General features: G+C 39.0%; 1 protein-coding gene across 2 annotated transcripts in view; it reads right to left on the bottom strand.

Annotated features, from left to right (window-relative positions):
• FAM13B (family with sequence similarity 13 member B) overlaps positions 1-22,319 on the bottom strand; it is a 60,735-nt gene extending 38,416 nt beyond the window's left edge. For both annotated transcript variants that reach the window (XM_048860131.2, XM_048860133.2), the window contains exons 1-5: positions 22,131-22,319; positions 21,427-21,639; positions 16,554-16,731; positions 15,888-16,032; positions 8,563-8,720 (exon numbers count right to left, since the gene is read on the bottom strand). In XM_048860131.2, the coding sequence (XP_048716088.1) occupies positions 8,563-8,720; positions 15,888-16,032; positions 16,554-16,731; positions 21,427-21,639; positions 22,131-22,287 (851 nt within the window). In that variant the 5' untranslated portion in view covers positions 22,288-22,319. The remainder of the gene's footprint in view (positions 1-8,562; positions 8,721-15,887; positions 16,033-16,553; positions 16,732-21,426; positions 21,640-22,130) is intronic.
• Between the last annotated feature and the right edge of the window lie 650 nt (positions 22,320-22,969).

Raw genomic sequence — 22,969 nt, 5'->3', positions numbered from 1 at the left:
ATATTTTTAGTGAAAGGAAAAAAAAATCCATTCCCAGTGTGCTTAGACAACTCTGGTGGTTCTGAGGTACCATTTTAGACAGATACTCCCATTAAGCTCAAGAAAATTAAAACACATCTGCTTTACAGTCTTGATGCCGCATCCACTGATTTCAAAGATGCAGAAACAAGCACTATATACCCAAGCCTTCCAACATTAAATTTCTTCCCAATGCTTTTGGGTGAAAGAGGCTAATTTTGAATTTATTTTTTAGGTGCACAGTTAAATTTCATTAACATGCAGGGGAACAATAATTCAACTCAACCCTAACACCCATTCAAAGTGTTTTGAATTTTTCGATCAGCAAATTTTATTTTGACAATATTTAAGTAGAAACATTTGGAAACAAAGCAAAATTGATATACAGTTGGGGAAGGAACAAGAGAACAAAATTGGGAGAAATTAAGACCCGTGACAAAAATTAGGTAGGAGAGGAAGATAAGCAACGATTTCAGGGGTGAGAATGATAATAAATAAAAACACAAATATATTTTACTTGACAATCACTACAGAGTTTTTGTAAAAGCTATTTTACAAGAACAAATTAGTAAACAGCTCTTTTAACAGATATTGATACATTTTATATTATATACCATCCTTCATCTTGAAATGTTTTACAAATAATAAACAAATCAGTTCACCATTAAAATATAGTCACCTCTAGGATGGTGGGTAGAAGCTAAGGAGACAATGGGAGCATAGCACACTGCAAAACACTAGTGGGAGGAGGGAAGCAAGGAAAATTTTAGTCAAGGGCTCTAGCGCAAGTACCATCTTATGAAACTGTGATGACTAGGGATCTTTAATGTGCACACAGAGCTTCTTATAGATTTTTGTCTGTTCATCTTCAAATTACAGAAGGCTGTGTCAATATTTTTGGGATTCAAACTAGTGGTTCCAAAGAGTCCAAATTATTTCAGACATGATGCTGAGACCACCAAACCCTTCAGCTCTAAAGGGCAACCTTCACGACCTCCAGGACAGGCCACTTTATATCATTTAGTAGTGCTCTTAATACACATCCAGGATGCACTGGTGTTACTCAGCAAAAGATGTGCATAAATCAGCACTATTCCAAAGCCTGAAGAATCCTCTTATTTGAAAAGGAATCTCTTATGGCTCCAACTCTAATCAGTTTAGCAAGTTAGCACTTTTTGAAAAGTGTATCAATATTAGTTCAAAACATATCACACTTCAGAACCTGCTACCACAGTCAAAGAATTATTTCGTGTTGTAAACGACATGATGGCTTGTGCACAAAGTCTTAGTGCAGAATGACACAGCAAGAAACCAAAAGTAAACATATCTTTAGTTTTGAGAGTGCTACCATATTTTGGCAACTAACGAACACCTACTAATTGATACTGTTCCTCTGTTCCTGTCCACAAACAGCCATGTTAAAAAGAGAAATGACATACAAAAATGCAATTATATAACTAGAAAATAAATTCAGATTTTTTCTTAATGCTTTTTACTGATTGCATTTTTATAGTTCATTATATTCTTACACAACATTGTTTCATACTGTTTTACAAACCTCCCCTGGAGTAAATATTTAGTCTTTATATAGCATTTCTAACTTAAAGGAGTCTGTTATTTCGCATCATTCTAAACTAGCATTTTTAATTCATTTACCTGTGCAGCAGAACTTTGCAGGCCATTCTGATTATTTTTGCTATTCCAAACGAGCACTTCATGTAAAAATACTTTATTTGAAAAACAATAAAGTATGATGTTGGCTGTTGACTATGCATACTGCTTGTTCGATTTCTGTGGCTGCTTGTCAGACGGTACTTCTGGAGTGCTGCACTAAACCCTGCAGTCTAAATAGAAATAGACTGCAACATGAGGTCACTACTGACAATAAGCTGCCCAATCAACACACTTTAAAGCTTTCCTAGTGTATACTTCACACTACTTATTCTGGGCGTGAAACATGGGCTCTTGTTGTATGTTACTTAAGTAACAAATCTTGACCTAAATATTATAATCCATTTTCTAGATTTTTTTTAATTTGGTCAGAAACAGTGTAAGTAGCAAAGCAAGACAGTGTATTTATTCAATATGCCCTATTCCTCATCAGCCAAGGGCAATATTAAATTGCTTTATTAAAAGTGTCTAATGTAATAAATACCACGCAGTTTATAGGTAAAAGAAGAGTAACTTCTTTTTGAATTTTATGCAAAGAGGAGAGATGTTCTAGAATTTACTATCTGTCATGCATCTCTCTTTGACAACCCCACGGAATTTTACAGCAGTAAAAACAGAATGAACCTAGAACTTTTAGGAATGAACTGCAAATTTACTAGATGAGGAGTTTCGTGATTATCTCAGTACGGTCTCTCTAAAATTAGTTTGTAAAAGTGAGTTAGCAAACAACATATGAAAGGCAGCACTGCAGAGTAGATGAATTGAAGTGCCAGGGTGATAGGCTTCTGATGATGCATTAGAAAGAGTACAGAAAGAGGCTTCTAAATATGTAGTGTCACCTAATGTACAAGTGTTCCTCTGATTGACTAATAACCCATATTACCCAAGGATTATTTGGATGTTTAATCTAGGTACCATTTTCAAACAGTCACTAAATCAGGCTGTATTAGTGATGGCTGTCCTTGTTTTCAAATAACAAACACACAGAAAGACCAGAAATAGCATTAAAGCCTCACATTCAAAAGAAAATAATCAAAAAGGAGTAAGAGGAGGAAAACAGTGCACAGCATCAATTTAATTATAGCACGTTATATTCAAGATTATTAAAATGAATTTCCAATTAATGGAGTCTAACGTAGGTGTCACATTACTCTATATCAAGATAGCTAAACCTTAATCTGATGAACATACCACCTCAGCCTCCCTTTCCCTCTCAAGGAGTTTTTGCAGATAGGCTATAAGGCATAATGTTCAGCTGTGATCGTCAGTCTTTGATATTTGGTTCCCAAAAAGCTAACAAAAACTCTCATTCAGAAGTTTATCATGTTTTAAGGTAAGTTTTTTTCCTCTTAAAAAACCTGATACAACAGTGAAGAAAAAAAACTCAAAATAACTAAGACAAATACTAACTGTTTAAAAACCACACACTTTATACATGTTTTAGATCCTCAAAAGAGGAAGACGTCTGGGTATATCAATGTTTACGTAGCTACAACACAAGAGTACTAAGCACCAAGGAGGAAGAAAGGGACTGGAGAGTGATACATTAATTACTTGCACTTTTGATGATGAAGTAGCCACTAGCTGGTTTAGTGTATTTATTATAAGCAGAGCTGGTAGCACTGCCTATTAATTGTTATCTGACATTTGCCATTACAAGACCCAATTTTCAGTTGCTTATAAAACTTTGCCAAACTTTAATCATTTAAGCTAAAATTTTCCATTCCAGGTGTCTGCTACAGGCTGAATTATTTGGGAAATTTTCAGGCAAAATTTTCACCTCTTTCCAAGAATGAGGCTAGGAAAAAATATGTTTTTGCCCATGTTAAAGAATTCTGGCGACCTTTTCTTTGGTAAGACAAATCAAAACCAATCTCTTGTGCCCCCGATCTGGAGCAGGGACAGGAAATTTGGTAGAGGGTAGCCTATGTATCAGGGATGTGCCTTTTGCTATTTCCATGAAAGTCTGCCCTAATTTGGGCACCTCAGAAGTATTTGAAAAATCACAGTTCATACATGCACAGTAGAGATTTGCTAGAGCTTAACAGCTAAAATCACCCAAGATTCTGTTTACACAGGACATAGTTCAGCCTGAGGCTGAGAATTTCCCTGCAATTGCAACTCTGGGCTGCTGCGGACTATTAGGTTCTTGGTCCTGGCATCTGAACTGACAGCAGGAGTTCATCTCTCCTGTGTTCTCAGTGACACCATCCAGTATGGAAGAGGAAATTGCCTGACTCAAATCCAGAAGGGACAGGAACTGGACCTGCAAAGGAGGATGGATGGGACTAGAAGTTGGGGTGGCTGGGAGCTGGATGAGAGGGAGAACACTAGGCACTGATAGGTGGAATGGGGGGAACAGGGACTGGCTGGAGAAGGAAACAGAGAGAGAACCAGTAGAGCAGGGGGGAGCAGGGGAGAGAAGACAGAGCTGACAAGGAGCTGAGTGCAAGGAGAGAACTGGGACTGAATGGCAAAGAGACAGACAAGGAGCTTGGAAAGGAGGTAGGAGACACTGAGATTGAATGGGGATCCGAGGGTAAGAAAGAGCAACAGATTGGGACTGGGAGCCAATGGGGACAGAGAATGTATGTGAGGGGCATGACTGGAGGCCAGGGTTGTAAAGAAAGACTGGTTGTGGAATCAGGAGGGGGATGAGACTAGGACTGGCTGGGCAAAAAGACTAGACTGAAAAGCCTGAAAAGTAAAGACTGTGACTTACTAGGTGAGGAGACTGGGACTATGCTGAGGGGCCAAGGGGGACAGTCACGCTGTTGTCAGCGAATATCTGTGAAACCCGTTGCCAGGCTGTTGCATCCACCTCTAGTGCTAGTCCACAAAGAGGAAGACAACGTACTACTGCTATGAGTTACCTACGGAAGAGCTCCACGTAAACTCAAAAGCTTGGCTCTCTCACCCACAGAAGTTGGTCCAATAAAAGATATCTCACCCACCTCGTCTCTAATATCCTGGGAACAACACAGCTACAACAACACTGCCTATATCAGTTACTCTGTTCACTCAAGTGGTAGAGGTCTGTGGGGTGGATCTGAAAAGTTCCAGCCCTGCTGATGACCTATGCGGGGGTCAACATGATAGAATGTCTGTTTCCAATTTGTGTGGGTAATTTCCTAGGGGTTTTTTTTTTTATTTTTAATTTTTTAAAGAAATGTTAAACATCAAAACTTGCTAAGTCAAGTTCTCAGAAGTTAGGAAATGGCAGAAGTAAGGTTACCAATGCAGCCTGGGTTTGGCCCCTTGTATGTATGCAGTCTTACATGACCGCACACTATTTCCCCACAAGGAATAGTGGGATAAAACTGCTGCAAAATTGTATACCCCACACTGCATGAAAAGAAACATGGTGACTCACAGCGTAGTCTCTTAAAAACCCTCTTCAGTTCAACACGCAATGAAAGAATTGGAGCAAGTTGTTTTTTTTTTAATCCCTGTACAATCTTTTTGATACAACATGAATGAGCTAGTATCTTGCGCAACACAAGACACCTAGACACTTCAGAATGCATTTGCTTGAAATGACAGAAAGGTCTATATTCAGGAATGGTATTATCAGAGCTATGTCCTCCTTACTAAAATGTTCAAATTGCCTCTTCACACAGACAATCCATTTCTTCGGTCCAGTTAGACTGACAGTTTAATAACCTCTCCAGTTTTACTAGAAACTGTACATTTTTAAATGTAAACTATGAAAAATTAGTTTTAAGAGTCTGGTTATTTAATTGCTATAAAAATAAGCGTTTAGAGGATGCTTCAAAAAGGAAAATTTATATAAACAATCCACATTTTATCCAATATTAAGGATTTTATTTTTAGCACACAAAACAAGACTAATTAGCAATATTAATTAATTTTTAAAACAATCCTAAAACTTAAGAGTCAGATGGAATTTGGGAGCTAACACAGAATAGCCTAAAGACAAATATCTTATTACACTACCTTCATATTTATAAACTCCAAAGACATATGAATATCTTATGAATAATACTACAATCACTTTAAACCTCTATTGGAACAAAGGATATTTTTGAAGAAATTAAAAGTTGCTTACAGTACCTGTCTAGTCAATGGTTTTGGGATTTTTGGGGGTAGAGGTGCTTGGGTTTTTTTTTTTTTTAAGCAAGTTAAGCTACTACAATGTGATGGATAAGAAATATTAACAGCACAACAAATGTCATTTAAATTACAAAACAACACAAATGAGTTTCTTTTTAATTTGGCTGTTTTACCATCTTTATTAAAACCACTGATTTTAGCACAAGCATTCTTTCTATGAATTACTACAGCAAGTATGTCAATGTAGTTAAAGTGACACATCAACCTGAAGCCTTGCCAATTTCAAAAGGTCAGTTAAAAGGTCAGTTTTTGGCACGAACCCTGTACCTAAATCCCCCCCCTTCACTGTTCTTTTGGTTTTTCCTTTTTCAGCATGCTCTTCTCTCCCCTGCTACCATGTGAAATACCCCAATGGAAAACTGAGCATACAGAGGAAGTTGTAAAGCCAACTACACACACAGTGCTATCAAATGCATAAAGTAAAACTGAAAAAGCACAGAAAAATCCTAGACATTACCTGTGACAACTGTAAGTAAGTTTTCCGATAGAAGGGTGATTTTCTTTTTTCCTTCCAGCAATAATTTTTTTAAAGGTAGACTTAAAAAAAATTAATTTGAATTTTACAAAATAGACCTGTAATTGTTGGCAATCATTACACATGTAACTCCTAGAGGTGGGAGCAGCATCCACCTCTGAAGTCTGTAACAGGGGCTAAGTACCTATTATTTTTTGCAATGTTAACATGCATTTTTTAGAGAAACTTTAAGTGCTGTACAAATACTAATGAATAAAGCCTTAACATATTTCCCTACTTCACGAGGGTGTTTTCCCCTTTTACACTTGAGCAAACTGTGCTATCGATTAAGTGACTTGCCCAAAGGAGATACAGCAATTTTCTATAATGGACAGAGCCCAGGTCCATTAACACAACCCCACACTTTAACTATTAAGACCACCACCTCTTTCTCTCCTAATAATAAAATGAGTATATAGAAGTTCAAAGGAGTTCCCCTTCAACAAACACTACTCAATTTTCTTTTTGTACATATACTAAAAATATGGAACCATAATATAACACTACATATCATGCAGTATATGCATTCATAACATACCATCTTGGCATAAGAATGTATTTTAATTACACACAAAAAACCTACATTAAAAGAGATTGTTAAGGTTGCAAAGTCAAGCACTCAAGTTTAGAAAAGCCAGAATTAAGGTTGCCTTAGTTTGGTTTGCCTTAGTTTGGAACCCTTGATCGTATGCATTATGGCACAGTCTTTAATTACATGATAATATACTATTTTTTTGACAGGACTCCCACCTCATTCAGTGTGCAGGAGGGACTTTTTCTCAGGAGGAATAGGTGATGTGTAATAAAGGAGGATCCTACCAACAATATGGCTCTGTTGTTGAAGTTGGAAGGTATGTAGTGAATGAAGCAGGGAACTGCAGGAAGAGAAAGAATAGTTTCATGGTAAGGCAGTTGAATGCTGCCCTGGAGAATGAGATTCTCTCTCTGCCACACAGTTCCTATGTGAGGAAAATCACTTAAACCAAATTTTCCAAAGGTGGTCACCAACTGCGTGTTGCTCATATTCTGGGTGTCCAAACTCAGACCAGGGGTCCAATTTCAAGAAGTGCTAAGCATTCATAGCTGCAAGTAAAGTCAATGGGAGCTATGATTTGAACACAAAGTGCTACATGCTGCTAAGTATTCTGAAAAAATCCAGTCCTAGGTATCTCAGATTGGGTATCCAAAATCTGTGGGTTTTTACCCATGAAAGCTTATGCTTAAATAAATCTGTTAGTCTTTAAAGTGCCACCGGACTCCTTGTTGTTTTTGTGGATACAGACTAACATGGCTACCTCCTGATATCTGTATAGTGTAGACATACAAGGCAACCTCAATTCTGACTCTTCCTAGCATTTGAGTGCTTGATTTTGCAACCTTAACATTCTTTTAACAATTCGTGGGCAATTTCCTAGGTTTTTAAAAAGCAAACTGAAAAAACAAAACCTAATTCCATCATGTAGCATCATATTGACACTGACAAGGTTCACCAGCAGGGTTAAAACCTTTAGATCCACCACACAGCCCTTTGCTACTTGAACTATTGGAACTGATAGCAACAGTAGTTTGTTATCTTCTGCGTAGACCAGCACAAGAGGGGGATGAGCCACTTGCAAATACCTGTGAAACACTTTAGCTATATATAACAAACCCCTGGAAATAATTTTCCTTATCGGATCCCTTCTCCCCACAATCATATGGACAAAAAAATTAATGTGGCATTTCTTACACACTAGGCAGTCAGCTTTGGTTTTCAAATAATTTAACAGATACAAACACGTACTTGTATACAGACTTTGTAAATAAACAAGAAAAAACAGGGCAGAATTAATTTGAAGCTATCAATCTTCAGATTTTTAATTTACAAACCATTTCAAATAAACATTCACTCTCAAAAAACTAGTTTACAATTTCCCTCCATTTTCCCCCAGATTTATGGAATTTAGCTTAACTTTAGTTCCATAAAATCATTACTGTAGAAAATGTAGGAAGAGTTCTCATTCCGCCCAGGTTTTACCACTACCATCGCTAGAAATTGGTAGAATTTCAAGAATCTCAATTGGTAGAATCTCAAGAATCTTCATAAATACTGCAAACAAAATGAAGTGTAAAGAATACCAAATTCCTGAAATTTCAACAAGAAAAAACTTCACCAAATATAACTATTAAAACAGTCATCATAAAAATGTTAATCTTAGATGATGGGGTGGGAAACATATGTCTACCTCGTTGATGCTGTAACACTGCTGGAATCCAAGATGCTCTCTGTCATATCATGTACCATATCTGGCTTTTCCTCAGGTTTCTCTGTGCTATCTTCTGGAAGTTCTTCAGTTTGCTCAAGCTTTATATCCTCTTCCTCCTCCTCCAAGAGATCATTTATCTACAGAAAGATCAATAGGGTTTCGATAATTTTTAAAAATCAAATATTAATTTTACAGAGCTGGAAATATGTGGTATTATGGGATATAAAACAGTTTAAGAGAAAAACATCTTTTCAAATTTTTAAAAAGTTACAAAACACAAACTAGAAAGGAAGCAGCCCAAACCACGCCTTCAAAAGGACAAATGCAGAACAGTCTCCACTGCTAAATAAGCCACTAAAAATTTCATTAGAATATAAATTGAAAGGAAGCACTGTAAAGCAGTAAATCAAAGGATGAGGAGTCAGGAGATCTGGTCTCTATTCCCTTATCTGCCACCAATGTGATGTGACACTGCGTCCAAGTTTCCCATCCTCGAAAATGGGGATGGGAAAATGCTTACCTACTTCACAGGGTTTTTCAAGATTTATTCATTAGATGTCTGAAAAGAACCTGAAAATCCCAGAAATGCTTGGACTTCTATAGCACCTTCAATCTAAGGATTTCAAAATAGCGAACACCGTTTGTAATACCAATTTCAAGTGCAACAGTATAAAGGCATATAGTCTGTTTTGTGATTTAGCAGGATATCAAGGAACCCTAACAATTTCTTTTTCTTTCCAGGTGCATACGATGAGCATATTAAAATCTGGCAATTAAGTGTGAATATAAATATTCAGCAGGTGCAACTTGCTGTATTTTAAAGACTGGAACATCTTAACATATTGGATTTTCTAATACTTGCATATGTAAACCTTGCTCTTAAAGAATTTGTTTTTTTCCCACTTGACTGATACAGCAATTTCATATTTAAAAAACAGCTGTCAACCCTTATCCAAAGACACAGTTACTTCTTTTGAATTGAATATGCATGGTTAGATTTTCAGTTAGTTGAACAAAACATTTGCCCAATCAAATCACAAATTAATGCCAATATTTATTAGTATGCATTAATTTTCCATTTCCTAAGTTCATAATATCTTGTCTCTCTACCCCAAAAAAATTTTCATGACTCTCTCAAAAACAGATTTTTTTCAATATCCACATATACATATGATAAATAAAGATGTTTCATTAAGAAACAAATATCAATCAAATTTCTAAGTTCATTTTGAACAGCTACTTTGTGGAAAGTAAGGAGGAGAGTAGTTATGAGGTTATAAAATTTTGTATGGGACTATACTGACTATAATTTTTTTTTTACCATCCCAATCTTCTGTACATTAACAGAACTTATCAAATCAGCGGCAAAATGTGAGTGTGTCCACAACAATGACAGCCAGTTTTTCTTTTACACAATAGGTAAAATGAATGGATCAAATACATAGGAATATTTGGGACTGCAGCTCAAGTGGATCTGCATTTGTTCAATAAGTTGCCCAACAGACTGGGCAAATATGCAAGTATGTTGCTTGCTGGAACTTGGAGCCAAGTGACATTATCATTGGAATTTGACTAAAAATCCTTTTTCATTTGCATAACACCACACCTAGACGCAATGATGTTTTCTATTTGCAAGAAACCTTTTCCTGATTGGCTGGTGATCACAATGTTGCGTGTATGCAGCCAGTAGCTTCTAGGACTAACAGAAAGTTCACTGAGCAGTACACAAATGTTACCATTTAACATGTTGTTAGAAAAACTATACAGGATTTCTTCTCTCAAGAGCATCATTGATACATTATGGTAGTATGCTTTCGGTTCTATATAAAAGAAAAATAGTAAGATTTGCTTCTTGCTGGAATGCCTCCAGGAGTTCTTAGGAAAGATTCTAAACTAAAAAGCTAAGAATTTTGCTACTTCGGGGGGGAGGGAGGATGTAAGCAGACTAGTAAATTAGTGATGGGTAAAATTAAAAAAAAGTTTTGCTTCAGTTTAGATACAAATACTCCATACTGTCCTGTAAGGGTCAATTTTCAGCACTGTTTCCCTTCTAGATACTTCCCCCCAACACTCCATTTTATAGATAACTCAAACTTTAATTATAATTTTTGCATTATATTGGTCTGTATATCTGACACCTTTAATAACTTTACACGTCATCTTCTTGATTAGGTAAATTTATGACTCAGTCTTTCATCTTGACCGATTCTAACTGCCTCCACTACGCCTAAGTTTGGTATTCCCCAGGCATTCCCGACACTGAATTCTCCTCCTCCATCTAGATCTACAGAGAGTTGCCTATCACCACTCCACCTCTTCAAAAATCCAAGCCAACGTATCTTATACCCTTATTAAATTCTCTTTTCAGTGGCCATCCGTTTCAGCTAGCCAAATTCTAATGTGTAAAATGCTGCCTTCTCCTACATATCAAGGCTGCATCATCCTCACTGCTAAACAAGTGTTTTAGCCTCCACATTCATTTCAGAATATGCTTTAAAATTGCTCTCCTTATATCATCTCTAAGCTACATCGAGGATTTAGTCTCTTTTCCCACCAGCCTTCTCTTTATTGCCACAATCTCTCCTAGCAAAACAACATAGTTCCTGTCATCTGTAACTGTCTTGTGTCTGTGTCTCGCTGACTCTTCATCTATTTTCAAGTCTCTTTTTCCTGTAGTCTCTCTCCCTACATTTAATTCCAATAAGTATTTAAAGTTACAAATTATATGGAATTTGTTGGTACAAAATAAAGCTATGTTGTCTCACAACCTCAAGGCTAATTAAGGGGTTCACTCCCTCCCCAATTCGCCTAAATCTGCTCATCTTTTTCCAGGACCCGCTAAAACACTTTTCCTAATGTAACAAGGTGGGCGGCCTTCTAAATCCTAAATTAAATACAGTGAAATCAACCTAAAAATGAGCACATATTTTTGTATTTGCCCTTATGTGTTCTCAAAGAGAAGTCCAAGTGTGTAGCTGGATCTCTGCCCACCCCACTCTTTTCTCCAGATCTGCTGAAGGATTCAAAGATTTATGCATGGGTAGTGGTGCACCTAATTTTGTAAGAGACCTATATGCCAAGTTACATGAGTACCAATTGTCTGTGCATTTCCCTTTTTTGGGTGCAGAGTTTTGAAAGTTTAGTCCATGTAGTAAAGCGAAACCACAAAGTCAAATATGTATTTAAATGCAGATGTTCTAATATCAAAAGATATACAGTACTAATGACTCAAGAACCCCTTAATGCCAACTGGCAAGGGAATTACAGGAATGTCCCAATTCTTGTATGTACACTCTAATTCACCAATGTCATGTGAGGCCTTAAATGAAAGGTGACGGTCACATTGGTCATCCATATCATTGTGAAATGTATATACAGATACTATATAAGGAATTCTGTATATATACACTGAAAATATGTTTTTAGATTGTGAATCACAGCACAGGTGGAAAACATAGATTTTTTGTCAGACGAGATATTTATTCACCTGAGTCTCTGTCGAAATGTTAATTAAGCATTGAAAGCCAACACAATGGATATCCATTACACCTGGGAGAAATTCTACACCACTGCGCATGAATTTATGTCCCCTGCATTTCTTGGTTTCCCCACAGAAAAATGACTTTCTGATGCGTAAGCAAAGGGAAGCTACAAGAGTGGTCAGGCGACCCTCCCCAGCATTATGTTTCCGGTGCCCAGAGAGGTAAATAACTATGGGGCAGGGGGCAGGACTGGAGAAGACCCAGCTGGTGGCTCCTACCCTGCACCAGGCTCAGCTGCTAGTCCCAGCTGGGCTGGGCAGGACGGGACTTCCTCTTCCCCTGCACTGCATCCAGGGCCGGGTCAGACCCACCCCCAGATTTCACCCCAAGCTGCAGGAAGCTCTGCAAACTCTCCCCCTGCCACTTTCTGAACTCATTGCTCCTCAGTGGCAGGGGGAAGGATCCCTGTAAGGGAGTGGCTCCCCCACCTGCCTAATCCCCATGCATCCAGACCCCCTCATATCCAGACCCTCCCGCTGAACCCCACTTCCGCTGAACCTGAACCACCCCGATGAGACACCTGCACACAGACCTCCACCCCACCAAGCCCCAGTCCCCAGCATCTGGACCCCCCACACCCAGACCCCCCTACCAATTTCTATCCATCCGCCCCACCCCCACCCCGCTGAGCCCCAACCACCTTTACCTGGACCCCCCTGCAGAGTCCCATTACCGTTACACCCAGAACCCCCCTCAACAAGTCCCTGTGTATCCACTCCCCTCTGCACCTGGATCCCCACCTGAGCCGCCTGCTCAGAACCCTCTCAACCCACACCTGGATTCCCCCACACACTAAACCCCTCCACACTTGGATCCTGCCTTGCTGAGCGTGCTTGCCCACACGGGGTGTACCTGGCACGGAGGTGTACCTGTGCCCACACCGGGCGTACCTGTGCACCGTATTTTTATTTTTTGGCGCAGAATGCCCTAAGGAGTAACTCATTACATACAAAGTCAACAGGGAAGCAGCACAGAGGAAAATTAAGCCACAAGTGGCTATCCTGCCTCTGGAGTACAGACAATGAACTTTGGGGAGTATAAGCAGAAGACATAGAACACACCCCTTTATCCTGCATCTAGGAAGTAAACAGGCAGTGAATTTTCATTCATGAACACAGGATCTTCACCAACCTTGGTTGAAATGCTGCAGAGGACTTTGGGGATGAAAAACTTCTTTAGACAGGGGACGTTAACCTATTAGTTAAGGTTAGTCTCTACAAAGTGTGTTATGATTGTTTTATATGTAAACATTTGTTTCCAATATTCTTACTCACTATCACTTGAATATTTGAAAGTAAACTTATATTTATACTGAAGACCAGATTATCTAAGAGCTGTGATATTAAGCAAGATGCTGATCCTGAGTTGAATCATATAAGCTAGTGTGTATCCTGTTCCTCTGGGGACAGCAGACCTGTATTTCTGTGACTCTTCAATTCTGAAGGGGTTGTACACTAAAGAAGGAATGCTTCAAAGGAATTTGGGGTAGTGGAGTACATCTACTCTTAACCTGCAAGGCAAAGTAAGGGCTGGCATAGCCCAGAGAAGAGTGCTTGGGTGGCTGATTAGCTGGGTGGAAGCAGGAAGCTGACAACCAGTTAAACACAAGCCACACTCCCTCACACTGGAGGCAGAGTGTTAACAAGTGACTTGCAGTCCTGGGTACCCCAAGAACCACCACAGTAATAAATAGGTTTAGATTGTGTTAAAATCTTGATCAGTGCCTGGCGTATTTTTCAATTCTAGAGCATTACCTTCAGAATCCAACAAGAGCTGAAAAATTTTGTAATGGACTTTAAATTTTTTTTCTTTAAAATTAAAGTTTTAGCCCTCAGTTTTCAAAGACAGTCCAACTGTGAACAAAGTATAGACAAAGTGCAGGGATATCTTCCTGAGTCTGACTGACAGCCTAGACTAATAGCTGTGGGAATATGTTAATTCAAACTGCACAAAAACAATTTAAATGTGAACTGTGGAGGTGGAGGAGAAATTGCACAAGTTGTTGCTTCTGCAGGACAAGTTCATGTATTCCCTCCATCTCCCCCGCACCGCCCACACACCCCAAGCTCCCATACCTCTCCGTTTCAGGGAATCACTGCACTCCCACCCTCAAGCCAGTGTCTCTGCACAACCTCCTTTTCCCCCTACCCTCCGTTCTCCACTTCTCCCTTCCATCCTATACCAGCGTCCTCCATGGTCTTCCACCTACTATTCCAGAGGCTCTGTGTTCCTCCCTTCCCTCCCCCAATTACCAAGGTCTCCCATTCTCAATCCCCTTGCTAGGGGCTCTGCGTGCACCCTTATGCTCCTCTTATTCTTCGGACTTCTCTCTCTTTCAAGATGTCAACTGTATTGGGAGGATGGCAGAGTTAAGATGAGGAAGTTAAGATGTTATGTTGAAATATGTTAATAGCTGCCCACGATCAAGAATTACAAACGTGGCTGATTTCAGAGTAGCAGCTGTGTTAGTCTGTATTCACAAAAAGAAAAGGAGTACTTGTGGCACCTTAGAGACTAACCAATTTATTTGAGCATGAGCTTTCGTGAGCTACAGCTCACTTCATCGGATGCATGCTGTGGAAACTGCAGCAGGGGTGAGGGGGTGAGAGAACCTGGATTTGTGCAGGAAATGGCCCAACTTTATTATCATGCACATTGTGTAAAGAGTTGTCACTTTGGATGGGCTATCACCAGCAGGAGAGTGAATTTGTGTGGGGGGGTGGAGGGTGAGAAAACCTGGATCTGTGCTGGAAATGGCCCACCTGATGATCACTTTAGATAAGCTATTACCAGCAGGACAGTGGGGTGGGAGGAGGTATTTTTTCATATTCTCTGTGTATAAATAAAGTCTGCTGCAGTTTCCACGGCATGCATCCGATGAAGTGAGCTGTAGCTCACGAAAGCTCATGCTCAAATAAATTGGTTAGTCTCTAAGGTGCCAAACGTGGCTGAAACTGGTAGCTCTGCTAACCAGATAGCAGGGACTCCATACATCCCACATTTCCCTCTTTCATTTTTCCAATGTTCTCCAAAATCAATAGGGTTCTGCCCAATGATGACTATAACATTCCCTGAGATTTTGGAATTGATCAGATACAAAATTCAAAACTTATGTCACATCCAAAACAGAGTAGTGCCATCAAGCAGAGCATAAGGCCCTACAAGTTTGGGCAAAAAAAAAAAAAATAACGCCACCACCTCACTCTTACACAGCACTTTTCATCCTTCAATCTCAAAGCACTTTACAAGGGAGGTATCATTATCCCCATTTTATAGAGAGGGAAACTGAGACACAAAGAAGGGAAATCATTTGCCAGTGGCAGAGCCAGGAACAGAACCCAGATCTGAGTTCCACTGAGGCCACACACTTATCAGCATAACCACTAACTTTGTGGTTCTGAACCCATTTGCTAATTAGCTCTCCAGCTCTTTCGCATTATTGCTCCACAGCTAGTTATGCTTTATATTTTTCATTCAACATGACACGACCCACCTCTTTGTAAGGGTAAGGTATTATTTTAGTTCTAATTCTATGGTGTACCCGTCTCCTATAAATACAAACTGTGAAACGGATCATTTCACAAACACAGCTACCTTAACTAAAAAATAAAGAACTGAGATCAAGTTTTAACAGTATTCACTCTAAAAAACTATAATCAACAGTACATTAAAAGTTAGTTTTATTCCAACACATCTTGAGAAAAATAATCTGCTGTAACAGAAGTTTAAAGTGACAGAATACTTCCACTTAAATATACTCACCTGCTCAGTTATTGAACTTAAATCATTAGTAGATGAAAAATCTTCCTCTTCATTTTCAAAGAATTCATAGTAGTTCTCCAGAAGTCCCGCCATTATTCTGCTAACTATTTCTTGCTCTTTCAGATCCTCCACATCTGTGTAAATGCTAATAAAGATTCCAAACTATCTTAGTTTAAAGACTAAATCCACCTAATTCTCAAAAATTTCCTGTGAATGGCTTTTATGATCGACTAGACAGCCATTCTTTATTCTTTACACTGAGTCTTGTTTCATATTCTGAACACACAGAATTACAATTTAAGTCCCAACTTCAATGATGTTCCATAAGAGCTCTGCCTGCAAGGGATGCATTGTAAGAAGGGGCATTACGGTTTTGTTTTGGATAGTTTACACTTGAAGGTTGATTAAAACAAGCTTATGTAACTAACATAATTAAAAATCGATCTTTATACAGTAAAGAATGGCACTTTCCTGATACAGAGGAACTATTATGCAATCAAAGTTAATTTAAACAACTTCCCTCCCTATATGTTTTATACTATTTTTAATATTTGTATAAATACACTATATAAGACAATATTCTTACGAATAATGATACAACTAGAATAATACAGCAATTATGCAGAGTCACATAAAGGATGGAATGAATTTGTAGAATTAACTTACTGGAAAACATCTGGACCAAAGACTGCAGCCAAAGAACTCGCAGACCAAATTTCTTCATGATGCGATGCTACATTGGCTAAAAATCTACACAGAAACTTTAACAAACTGTAATTAACAGGCGGAAGCTGCTGCAAGAGGAACCTCAACTTTCTTCCAAATTCATCTTCGTTATTATAATCTGTAAAATGTAATAAAAGGATTTTAATCTAAATTAATATAGTTCAGATATTTTTCACATTTGATATTACTATGTATCTTAAATTTTGACTAAAACTAAGCCATTTCACCTCTGAAATTCAAACATATATACCAATCTACAACCTGACACCCCAAGATTTGAATTTCATTTGCTGCACCAGGACTTCCGACTCCATGCTCCTCCAAATACAAGAGGAAAAAAAAATCCATCACGCAAATTGGGGTGAAGAATGGGGTGGGGTCACTGTGGTGGGGTGGTTGTTCCAGCCCTTTTGAGGCTGCACAGACAGACAGCCAATCAATAAAGGCCTGTGGAGGGCCAATCAGGGGAAGGAAGAGGCAGCCAATCAGGGCCGGGCGAGGCTCTATATAAAGGCTGCCTAGCAGATAAGAAGGCAGTCTCTCTCTGACTAGAGAGGGAGAAGGATGGGCTCCTGAGGTTGCCAGCTCTTGAGGTAAGGCGCCAGCACCTTGGACAGAGCAGTGTTGGGCAGCATTGGGGGAGCAGGAGAGAGCTCAAGCCCCGCAACCTGCCAGGCTGTGGCCCCTGCTACAAAGGGCCAAGAAGGTGCATGGGGCCGAAGGGGAAGCGGCCCAGGGAAGAAAGGCGGACAAGAGGGGAATGAAGGAGGGCAGAAAGAGGCTGCCTCTAGGGCGTCCTGGGTCCCCCCCTTCCTCCCTTATACTACACCTGGCCACAGTGGACTGTGGCCAATACGGACTACAACTTGCCCCTGAGCTAAGGGGCTAGACTTTGGGTTGTGGTTGGCCACTGAGGCAGGTGCAAGTCCCAAAGACTGCAGTTAACCCAGCCCCGGAAGGGGGTGAGTCTGGAGTAGTGGGCACTGTGGGAAGGCAGTGTCCTGAAGAGGATGCCGCCGAGTGGGGAGCAACACGGGTCCCAAGGCAGCAGAGCAGACGAGGGGCAAGACACCACGCCCAGAGAGTGCTCCATGACTGGACAGAGCTAATTCCCGGAGCAACCAGCGGGAGGCACCAGCAGTGGTGAGTCTTGACCCTGTCGGAGGCACTTTTACATCTACCATCCTTATAACTAATATAACATTTCTCTATGGTTTCCCCTCTCTCTCAATTCAGTCTCTGTAGTTGTCCTCTCTCCTTACTATATCAGCCTCTCTCAGCAAGAACTTTCACATATTCCTGCAGAGTTCCTCTTCATACCGTGGTGCCACCAGACCACTGAAACATACTAGTCTACATTTATGTGATGCTGTCAGGTGACACTTTTTTACTGTAAACTGGCTTTCTGCAACAAAGCATTTGATAATCTGGACCAATGGGTTCCCCTCTGCTGCTTAGTTATTCTACCTAGCAAGTCCAATCACCACCTTCCAAGGTATTTCCCCCAGAACACACACCCAGTTGCACTCCCCTCTGCAGGCTAGCTCCTACTCTTTCTTCAGATGTATTCTTCCTTAAATATTAAAACACTTGTGGACAAGTTCAATTAAAAGCAAGAGACTATAATATTTTTAAAATCACTATGAAGTCTAACAACTAATTATCAGCATCAAGATATAAAACCCTACAGCGTTCCATATTGCTGAATGATTAGTCAGGGAAACTCCTTTTACAGATAGGAAAAGTCATAGGAGGAGCAGCAGCAGAATTGGTCACAACTTGGACCAAAACAGGGTACTCTTTCTTCTCTGACAGAAACCCACTATACCTTTTCTATTCTGGGTAGGGAAATCGAGGAGTTGTCTGAAAGTTAATGAATGGACACTCGGTCAGCAAGACCAAAAAAAATAAAATAAAAATGATGGAAACATGTTGGTTTGAATCATCAAAAAGTAAAGCAGAAAGCACTATTGTGTAAAAGCATAAGTGCAGTGGTGCCATTTGGTAATTCTGTAGGATTCTTCCATTTGGGGAAAATGAACATGGGTAAGGGAGTGGTAAACCTGTATTATCTGAACCCCTGTGCAACCGGCTACAGAAGAACAATTAATCTCATCAGTGCAGTAAAACAAAGCTGAATAAAGTGGTAATACTTTCTTTTAACATATAACAGTCAACTTCACTTTAGACTAAGTTTAGGAAACAGAGCAATGCAAAGAAGAAAACTTTCCCACAAAAATCACAACCAGTTTTGCCCTTTAAAAATAATCTGTTAGTCTGTCTAAAATTTAAGTTCTGAACAACACAGTCAAAGACCTAAAGTGAGAAAGTACTTATCTGTAAGTGAAGTCCTCTGAATGTAGTCCATGGATACACACTTCTGAGACACATGGCCTATGGCATCAGGGTCAAATTCACACTTCAATTAGTAAAGACACTTGCCTTCGAGGAACCACCATTAGGCCTGCACAGAACGAGCCTTAAAGGGTATATATGCCACACCTTGTAAACATAACTTGCAGTTATATAACAACAACCTACAGAGCAGAGTGAACCAGTTCAAGATAGAGGATGCTACAGAAACCCATGTACCAAAAACCACTAACATCTTCTAATAACTCTGCTTATTTCAGTCATTCCTTTCCTAAATTGTAATGGATTTATAATCCTGGAAATTAAGTAGAGATATGGGTCTATTAGACATTCAAAATGTAAATAAAGCATGATAAAATGCTGTTAAAAACCTTCAACCTGAAAAAGGGGAAATCAATCTTTCTAATTAAATGTTTCTCCTAGTGGCGTAAGTATTTAGTTACATCCAGGAAACAAAAAAGACACTTTGAAGAGCTTCATGAAATCACTTGGGGTTTTTTTTTTAATTTTTAAAGAGGGCAAAATTATGCACTTTTTTCATCTTAAACATATAATTCTCATGCATGTGTACTAATATAAAAATAAACTAAGTACCAAATATCCTGTAATACAACAGATCCTTAAAAGTTTACACAAGATATGGGGAATAGGGAAGGTCAAGACATACAAGAATCCCAAACATATATAAGCATGGGAACTATGACAACTGGAAATAGCCCATATACTATATAACGTGAGATAGAATCCCTCCAAAATCTGGTCCATGATGAAATAAAAATTAGTTACAAATCTGATAGAGTAACAAAGAGAAACTGGGATGGACAGCTGTATTAGAGAACAGAACTACAGCCATTAATCTTTCCCTTGTGACTTAAATGCTGTGTTATGGAATCTTCTTTTGCAAAAATATAAATAAAATAAGAATCCACAAGGTATATCGCAAGTCTTCCCAAATAATGTGATTCACCATTAGCTAATCTGGTGAAGTGAGAAATTAGCTAAACACATTGAGACAAAATAGCAATCATCGTAAAAATAAAATTTAAATCTACTGCTGTCCACCTCAGTTTCTCATTATTACTATGGGACTGCTGTTCAAACGAATGGTATATGGGTGCCTAATCTTTAAGACATCCATTCAGATCTGACCCAGATTGTTAGTAGCCAAAAGTTATCATCTCAGGGATACTGGCGTACTATATGAAATGAGTTGGTGTGCAGTTTCTATGAACCAGCTATCCATATAACCAATTCATGTTCAACGTTTTAGTGAGGGTATCTGCTAAATAGGCATGGAAACTGAACTACCGTCTCACCTTTCAGCATTGATACACAGGGGCAAAACAATGCTGGGAAACTTGACCTAAAACCCTGCCCCATGCTGTATCCCACTATAAACCAGTAGGGCTGCTGCCATGAAAGCTGTCAAGCCTACGCTTGTCATAGCACTAAAACTCAAAACATGGAAACTTAAATTACTTTACCCTAACAGAACACATAAACTAAAGAGAAAAAAAAATCATACTAGAAAAGAACAAGGATAAACAACAGTGAGTAATGTTGTCAAAAGCCTATAGATGACATTGGGAACTATAGAAAGCACCCATTAATTTACAAGGTGTGGTACAATTATGCCTATATACCCTTTGAGGAACGCACAATGTGTTACTAATAGTAGTGCTGCAAGACAAAAGCTTTTACTAGTCAAGTTATGAATTAACTCCTCCAACGCTACACAACACAGCAAAAGGCCAAGACCCAGGAGAGTGGATACATATAGACAAAATTTGGGAATTAAAAAAGGTAGCAAATATAGGTGACAATTGGAACAAAAAGGGTTCTATGGCAGACAGAAAGCAAAATTAGCTGTTACATGCTGACCACCACACCTTCTACAGGAATGGAATGTAACTGAAGAACACACTAAAAGGGTAAAATTCACACTAAAGAGGGTCTGCTCAAGACTCCACCTCCTTGTCACTAAAGCCCTGAATCAAGAGCATGGTCAAACCACATGCAATCAGTGGGAAGGAAGCGGGGATGGGGAGAAGAGGAAAGGTTTCCATCCTGATTCTCAATTGATCATGATGGAGTGGGCTGTTTGGATCCAGTAGCCCTGCCCAAACTTACATATCCAACATCCCACAAATATGCACAGGATGATGGGGGGGCTTGGAAAAAGGTTGATATGGAGGTTATCCAGCTGCTTAACTGTCTGCCTGCAAGCAGTTGGTGAATTCCATCTCTCAGCCCATAAATAGTTATTTGAACAGAGCCTATTTACTTGGAAGGGAAAATTGTATTCAAAATAAAAGTGTATTGAGATACATATAGAACACTAAAGGAAAGTCTTGGAATCACTTAAACTTTTTGATTTACTGAATGATGCCTTAAAGCCACTTGTTACCGCCCAATTCCTATTCAAAATAATTCTCATTACCTTGAGAAAGTTGCATCAAATGAATATGCAAGCTGCCTGGGATCACCGGCTCTGGAAGTTCTTGAAGAAAAAATCTAAGAAGGCTAATAGCTGAGGGTACATCTGCTTCTTTAACCAAGTCCACGTCTTCTCCATTATCATATCTTTTCCGAAGCCACTCCACTGTCTCAGCATTCCCATTGACTTGAAAAAGTCCTTCTTGTTCCAGACCTCCTAAATCAGTAGGAAGTTGCAAAAATAAATTCCGTCCCAACTCTTGGTTTATCTGATGTTTACTATAAATCCATCATTTTAATGAATTACAATTGACAATTGTAGATTCAAGATTAAACACATGGATTTTACAAGATCATGGCAAAGCAAGTTATTTCGTAGAATTTCTCTGAAAACCAACCCCCAAACATGCCTGTACCTTATTTGAAAGTACAACAGCCAGATAAAATATTCTCCAGCCCAAAAAGATAATTTCCTACAAAGTACTGTACTTGGTTGGTTATCATTTCTTCTAAATACTGTGACTGAATCAAAGGTAACTGCAGAAGTAAAGGAGTGAAACACACAACACAGAAATTAGAAACTTAAAAAAAAGTTTGACCCATGAAAACAGTTTCTCAAGGCAAGAATAAAATATAAAAACAGTAATGCTAATTAAAATCAATTAAGACACGTGTTCCTCATTTAAAATACAGTAGATAAATACATACCATGTTCCTCAATATAGTCCACAACATGGCGGACTATGAATGGAACCTCATTGTCTGGTTGCCCTTCTTGCTGCAGCTCATCAAGTGGAATTCCAAATATTTTGTTAGCTAGAACAGAGTTGCAGTTACTCAAGGAAGGGGAGGAGCTCTTCCTCATATCTTTTTGCAGCCAAAAATCAAAGCTGTCTTCTGTCAAATGAAAGGAATTAAAACTAAGACCATGTTTATGATGGGACTAGAAGACTAAGAAAATGACACTGATATTTTACATGTAAGTATGTTCATTAGCATTTAAATACTTGTGATCCAACAGAGGTTGGAAAGTATGAAACATTTTCATTAGGCTCATTAATCCAAGCTCAGTAGAACATATGGGGATTGTTCCTCTTGATCCCTTCTGTAGATATGTTTTGATCAAATCTGATAAATCAGCAGCAAAGCTGGTTGACATTCAGGAAAATTCCAGTTACTGGACAATTATTCAAGTAATGGTCAACTTGCTTTAGAGAGTCTGATTTTCCCCACCCTATTTCTAACTGAGCTTGTTTGTAAGCTTTGGACAATCCACCAGAGATAATTTTCTGAGTATATTAAATTGAACTTCCATGCACCAAACTTGATAAAGAGGAACACAGCTGGATGAGACTACCAAAAACTGCTGGTATAAAATAGTCTTGTCTAGTTTTGTTCTGTCAACATAACTATGCAAGATGGAGCTATATGAAAAGCTAAAATCTGGTGTTCTACAGCTGCAGTACTACCAGAATTTCTACGGAATCTGAAAACACCGCAGCCCATGCAACTCAGCTTCCATGAAATGTATTTGCAAAAGACTTAAA

Source organism: Caretta caretta, chromosome 8 (genome assembly GCF_965140235.1).
Source record: "Caretta caretta isolate rCarCar2 chromosome 8, rCarCar1.hap1, whole genome shotgun sequence".
NCBI lineage: Eukaryota > Metazoa > Chordata > Testudines > Cheloniidae > Caretta > Caretta caretta.
Note: the sequence above shows the minus strand (reverse complement) of the source record. Positions and strands in the feature narration are given on the sequence as shown.